We start from the raw sequence: 6,750 nt of genomic DNA, 5'->3' as shown, positions 1-6,750 counted from the left end.
CTCCCTCTCGTAAGGTGACCGTGAGGTCACAGGGCCCCACATATGCAGACACGGGCATGCTACCTGGCACACAGCACCCCCGCCCAGGAAAGGGGAGACGCGAGCCTTTGCTGAGCACCGGCTGAGTGTTGGGGGGCACAGAGCCACGCACAGAGAAGCTCCCTGGGGACGCCGTTCCCCTGGCGCCCAGAGCTCTGGGCTGTCAGCGCTGCAGCCCGGGGCTGGGAGACGTGCACGCTCAGCCCAGCCCACGTTTCTGCTGACTGGGCGGCCTCCCTCCTGAGCTCACGCCTTCCAGACAAATCCCCCTGATGCCTCCATTCTGTCCCGCCGTATATAAGGAGGGCGTGCGCCCCGGGTCCTCAGTGCGCTGCCCAGAGGCCCCTGCCCTGACTCCCCGCCGGCCCCGGGTCCCTGCAGAGTCCGCGCCCACCATGGACGTCACCATCCAGCACCCCTGGTTCAAACGTGCCCTGGGCCCCTTCTACCCTAGCCGGCTCTTCGACCAGTTCTTCGGCGAGGGGCTCTTCGAGTACGACCTGCTGCCCTTCCTGTCCTCCACCATCAGCCCCTACTACCGCCAGTCCCTCTTTCGCAGCGTGCTGGACTCCGGCATCTCCGAGGTAAGACCTGCTGCACGCTGCTTCCTCCTGCGGCTGCACGGGGGCCGGACCGTGGCCGGGCGAGAAGCGGGGGCTTGTGAGGGCCGGCCCTGGGGCAGACGCGGCACCCCTGCGCTGCGTGCCCGCGCCCTGCTTCGTGGAGCGGCTGGTGACCGCCGCGGGGCCACTTTCCCGCCTCAGCCCACCTCGTCCGTCCTGGACGCACGGAGGCCAGGCAGACCACCCCGCAGCAGAGCGTCGCGTGCCCCCGGGGTGCTGGGAGGAAGAGCCCGCCTGCTGCCTGCTCCTCCTGTCATCAGCGCATGGCCCGTATGTGGTTGGTGCCGTCCTCCATGTGCCGGGAGCCCCCGGAACAGCCCAGGGCACGGGCGCTGGTGGACGGAGCTCTGTGTGGCCTGGGGCTGCACTTTCCCTCCAGCAGCGAGGTCTGGCAGGAGGCCTCCTGTCTGAAGCCCTCTGCGGCCATGGAGCTGCAGTGTGTGGGCTCTTCCCGAGTTCGCCCGGGCGCCCAAGGCCAGGCCCTGAGGGCAGGCAAGGCAGCCCACCGGCCTTCCCTCCCAGGGCCCAGTGCTCTGGAGGTGCCAGGGGTCACCACTGCCTAAAACACAGAGGCCTGCTCGGAGCTGGTGAAACGCCGACCATTCTGGGGCCGACGGAGCCCAAGGAGCGTCCCCAGCGAGGGGAGTGGGAGGGGAGGCGGCCGAAAGCAGTTTCTGTGCGAGGAGCTGGGCAACCTGCGTAGGCTGCCGGCACGTCACATGCACGTCCGTGTGCAGAGACAAAGCCCCAGGCTGTTCACGGAGAGGCGGGCAGAGCCCCAGGGCCGCGACCTTATTCCAAGTGCTCAGTCCCACCGACCAGCCAAACAACACGTAAGCAGCCAACCAACCAATGTGTAACAGGCCGCGCAGCCCACACCCATCACCCAGGCAGCCCCTCACCCACCAGGCGGCCGCAGAGCCCCGGGGCTCCGGCTATCAGCCCAGTGGCCACAGAGGCCTGAGTCTCAGGTCCCTCTGCCCCCCAGGCACATGGATGGAGAGCTTAGAGCCTTGACCACAGGTTCTGTTCTGATGACTGGGGACTGAGCCCCGGCCACCCCCCTCCCTGAGCCGCAGCCCCGTGGAGACCCACACGGACACTTGGTTTCAGGTGCGATCCGACCGGGACAAGTTTGTCATCTTCCTGGACGTGAAGCACTTCTCTCCCGAGGACCTGACGGTGAAGGTGCAGGAGGACTTCGTGGAAATCCACGGCAAGCACAATGAGCGGCAGGTGAGCCTGGGCCCGCAGGGAGGGGCTGCACCCCCGAGCGAGGCCCCGTCCTGGTGACAGGAGGCCGCCCCGGGCCCGCAGCAGGCCTGGGCAGCAGGTGAACGGCCAGCGGGGGCCTGTGGGGAACCCCACTCAGGAGCTACTCGGCAACCCGGGCTCTGTCCAAATCCCCTGGGTGATGGGGTGGGATTAGGAAAGACCCCAGGAGACACCAGCACCAAGGGAGTGAGCTCCAAGCCACGTAGGTTTTCACACCAGCTTCTCTCAGGAGGACGGTACAGCTGACTCGTGTCGGAGCCCGAGTGCCCGGAGCCCGTTATCTCCAGGGGGCAGGGGCCCAGCCAGGACAGCTCAGAGATCAGGGCTTTGTCCAGTAGTGGGGAAGCTGGAGGCGGGGGAGAGACCCCACTGCATCTGCTGCTCTCCCCTCCTGGGCCCCTGGAGATGCCCGGACACTACGCCGAGGCTCTGGGTCTTTCCACCTGGAGGGGAGGGAGTCGGGCCAGGGGCTAAGCTGGGTCCAGGGCGTCAGGAGAAGGGAACGTCGAGGCATGGCTTTCTGACCCAGCTAGATGGATGGCAGGGACCTGAGCCCAAGCAGTCTGTGAGGCCAGAGGTGCAGGGATAGCTGGACCCAAGGGCCGGGCCAGGGGCAGGACCACTCCCACGACGTTGGGGTGACATTATCGTGAAGAGCCAGGGGCCCCAGGCAAGCCCAGACTGTATGCAGGGATGCAGCGCGGTCCCAGAGCCCTGGACACGGTCCAGCCCACGCCCTGTGAGGGTATCGTGGGTCTGACCCTCGTGCGGTCCAGGATGCCCTCCTCTGTGAGAGGCGGCCGCCACCCGCTGTGGCGGCGTCTCTGACCGCGCCCTCCCCCGGCCCCCCAGGATGACCACGGCTACATCTCCCGCGAGTTCCACCGCCGCTACCGCCTGCCTTCCAACGTGGACCAGTCCGCGCTCTCCTGCTCGCTGTCTGCGGACGGCATGCTGACCTTCTCCGGCCCCAAGGTCACGTCTGGCATGGATGCCGGCCACAGCGAGCGGGCCATCCCCGTGTCGCGGGAGGAGAAGCCCAGCTCCGCACCCTCCTCCTAAGCTCGCCCTCGGCCTCGGCTGCCACCCGCTGCGGCCCCCGTCACCCATCCCTCCGGGGGAACCCTAGAAAGTGGGGCGTCTGCCTCCCCTGCCTCCCCCTTTTCCATTTCCTTTTCTCCGAGGGCATGAGGGTTTGAGAGAGTAGCCTGGAGAGCTCGGGGCCTGGGCCTGAGGTGCTCAGACCTCAGAGTGACCCGGATTCCAACACCAGCCAGTCGGTGGAAGTGACCGCCATCCCAGCTTCTCAGACGGCACCCCCATCCTCCCAGGCTGCGGGCCGTCCAGGCTGGCCGGGAGGTCAGAGAACACCCCTCGCTGAGCAATCTCTGGGTGGCCTCTGGTCTCCAGGGCCAGCCAGGTGCGTCTCAGCCCTCGGTGGCAGGCGCCCTCGCCGGAGCCGAGCCAGGTGCCGTGAGATCCGTCTGGCGGGGCTCCCGTGCGCCCGGGCTCTCTGCAGGCTGCACCTCTCAGACCCCCTCCCCTCCAACCCTTCTCTATGTAGTGCCGCTCTTGGGGCATCTGGTCACCCATGAGAAGGCAGCCCGTGGCAGTCAATAAAGAGCAGGTGACACAAGCAACTTGCTGTGTGCTGGCCGTACTATTTTCGTGGCGGGTGGGGGGGGGGTTTGGAGAGCAATGGAGAAGGCGCGAGGGGACCCGTAGTGGGGATGCGAGGGACAAAGGGGCGGGGGAGACTGGTCCGCCTGTCCCTGTTCAGCCCTGGCTGCCTCTAAGTGACCGGGTCGCCTCCTGGCTCCCAGACCCGGTGCAGGAAGGAGGAGCTCCTCCAAGAGCCCCGAGAGATGGAGGGAGGGGGGGAGGGGTGGGGGACTTGGGAGGGAGAGGATCTGGGCTCCCTTCTCTAACCCTGTGTGGGAACTGGGGTGCCAGGTGGGGATTTCCTGACCGCTGGCCTCCCCCTGGGGACTTCTGTCCCAGCTCCCTTGGGGTTTTGCTCCCTGGAAATCAGAAGTGTCCATCCCTGTTAGGTACCACACCCTGGGGGCCCCCCTCACTCTGGCTCCCCCTTCCTGGAACAGGCACGGGGCCCTCGGGGGTTTCTGGCGACCAGGTCTGAGTGTCCCCCACACAGAGGGGTGGCCTTCGTGCTGTGTGCCCAGACTCCCCCGCTATGGGAGGAGACAAGCAGCCTCCCGGGGGAGCCAGCAGGGGGCGGGCGATCAGCCAGGGGCTGCCAGCTGCGCGGTGACCATGTAGAGGGCAGTGGGCGGCCAGATGTGGCCTCCGGGAGTGGGAAGCGAGCGGATGCCCCGGCTGGACGGGCACTGCTGGTGTTGCCAGGCCATGTGGAGGGCCCTCTCCCGGGCAGCGGAGGCCGGGGCACTGGGCGTCCTGATGGGGCCCAGCGGGATGTTCCTTGTGGTGGTGCCCAGGCTTCTCCTCCCGGGAGAAACTGGACAGCAAGCAGGGAGGGCACATGGGAGAATTTCCAAAAGTGAGCCCTGCTTAACACACAGTGTGAGAACACACACACACACACACACACACACACACACACACACACACACTTGCGCCCTTGTAGCTTGGGATCACTCTGGGTTTTGGCACCTTGAGCTCAGCTTTCCAGCCTCCAGGACCGTGAGAAAATGAGCGTCTGCTGTTTAAGCCCCCCGTCTATGGCATTCCTCGCGGCAGCTCGAGCTGACTAATACAGACCCGAATATGCAGACTTTGGCCCTCTGGGGAGGGCTGTGGGGTCACGCAGCAGGCTCAGGGAATCCGGGAGGGAGCTACTTGGGGATTTGCAGAGAGCCCTGGGGCCCAGCCCAGGCAGGGAGCTGAGAGGACTTTCCCTGATGGCAGCACGCTGGGAGACCCCACCTTGCCTGGACTCCTGACGCAAAGCCTCGTCCGCTGTCCTCCCAGGGCCCCCGGGCGGTACACGCCCCTTCCCTGCTCTCCTCCCTGCCTGGGTGTTTCTCAAGCTAAGGGGCCCAAGGGCTGGCCCTCGGCTGCTCTGCACCTTTGGAGATGCCCGGGACTCTGGGGCACGACCAGCTCCTGAGGCCTTTGACAGAGGACCAGGGTCGGCCCCTCCTGGGCCCAGGAGACCCAGCCTGCATCCCGGTGGCCTTCGCCCGTCTGGTGCTGCCATGTCAGCTGGCGTCCGAGCCTCCTCGTCTTAGGGTCTGTTCTGGAACAGTCTCCCCGCACGGCCCACCCACCATGGCTGCTGTCAGCCAAGTTACACGGACTCTGCGCAGGCACCCAGCTGACCGCCATCTTCTGCAGAGCTGAGGGCGAGTCTGCCTGACGCTTGCCGGACTGGAGGCCGCACTGATGCAAAGCAGGGAGCACAGCTTGGGCTGCGGCTGCCCGGCCGCGCTCTGGGATCTGACGGCCACCAGATCCCTGACTGTGGTGCTCCCACTGGTATCAGTCCCTCGGGCTGTTGCAGGAGGAACTTCTGAACCCAGAGGACCGTCTGCTCCCCCTCCCTTCAAGCTCCTCCCAAACTCGTGCCCGTCTACTGATGCAGGGCCTGGAGCTCATCACCTGTGCAGGTGCCAGGCCCCCACCACCTGCTGCTGTGCCTCTGCGTGCCGGCCCTTCCTCACCCAGGTTAGGTGACAAGGGTCTACCTCTGGTCACATCTCTCCTGGGGGGGACACTGCCCAGACAGTCTTGGGCCACCAGAGCCTGGCCTTGCCCGCTCTAGGACACGTGTCTGTCCCCTCTGCCAGAACCATGAAGGTGGGATGGGTCAGCAGCCCCCAAACCTGTCGGCCTTTGGGACCACCCAGAGTGCTGCACGAATACAGATTCCTGGGCCCTGTCCCAGACCCAGCAAATCGGACTGTGTGGGGCTGGAGTCCAGGAGTCTGTGTGTCCCATAATTCTCCAAGAGACACCTGCGACCGGGCTAATCCGGGACATTCCAGAGTGGTCGCCTCCGTGGGTGGGGCGAGTGCAGGGAAAGCAGTCTCGTTGGAGGCCGCCTCTCCCATCCCAGGGCTCAGGTCGCATTGATCTCTGGGTCCTCCTCAGCGGCAGCGGCAGCAGCAAGGGCATTCACTGAGCACCTACTGTGTACCAGGCACTGTGCCAACCGCCCTGGCAGCTGGCAGCCCTCAAGCCGCCCAGGCTCCACTGTTGGGGAGGAAACCCAGGCTTGGAGGCTGAGTCCCTTGCCCGGTGTTCCCCATCGGCGAGGGCCTGGCCAGGACCTACCCCCTCTGCCTGACCTCAAAGGCGGGACACGGTACCCCGACCTCGGAACCCCTACCGCCACCCCTAACCAGTAAGTCAGGAGGCGCTGAGGAAGCCAGGCCGGTTGCCCTGCAGGCGGCTCGCTGCATGAACACGGGCAGATTTATCAAGCCCTCTGAGTATCAGATTCCCACCCTTACCGGTTCACGAGGGTGGTGAGCTAGATTCTCCCAGGGGTGTCCAGTTCCCAGATGACCACCTGCGATTCCGAGACTCACCACCAGATGGCAGCAGAGGCCTGGCCTTGGCCGCCAAGACCTCGCCGGAAGGAGGCGCGGATCCTGTCTCAAAGGTCACCTTCAGGGGTCCAGCCTTCGGGAAGCACCGCAGCGCACATCCGCAGAGGGCCTCGCTCGTGTGGGCTGCGCTGCCCACGCAGCGCTCTGGGAGGCCCCATCCTGACCCAGGAAGCCAGTGTCCAGCGGCGGACACTGAAACAGACACAAAAAGCCCCAAAGGGAGCCAGTGGTATTTCTTTATAATAAGCAGTTTTTGTTTCATTTTCTCGTTTGCAAAATCA

General features: G+C 65.6%; 1 protein-coding gene across 2 annotated transcripts; it reads left to right on the top strand.

The window, feature by feature from the left end:
- Window positions 1-311: 311 nt before the first annotated feature.
- On the top strand, window positions 312-2,999 carry CRYAA (crystallin alpha A; the record flags this gene model as incomplete). 2 transcript variants are annotated; one of them, XM_082839303.1, is made up of 3 exons in its annotated part: window positions 312-623; window positions 1,776-1,898; window positions 2,790-2,999. In XM_082839303.1, the coding sequence occupies 3 exons, from the start codon at window positions 312-314 to the stop codon at window positions 2,997-2,999; spliced, it is 645 nt and encodes a 214-aa protein (XP_082695429.1). The 2 variants fall into 2 exon arrangements, with proteins under 2 accessions (XP_082695429.1, XP_082695430.1); XM_082839304.1 differs by having other exon boundaries at window positions 435-674.
- Window positions 3,000-6,750: the final 3,751 nt, after the last annotated feature.

This window comes from Leucopleurus acutus (assembly GCF_964270905.1).
Source record: "Leucopleurus acutus genome assembly, chromosome: 5".
Classification (NCBI taxonomy): Eukaryota; Metazoa; Chordata; class Mammalia; order Artiodactyla; family Delphinidae; genus Leucopleurus; species Leucopleurus acutus.
This window is presented reverse-complemented; position numbering and strand designations above follow the sequence as displayed.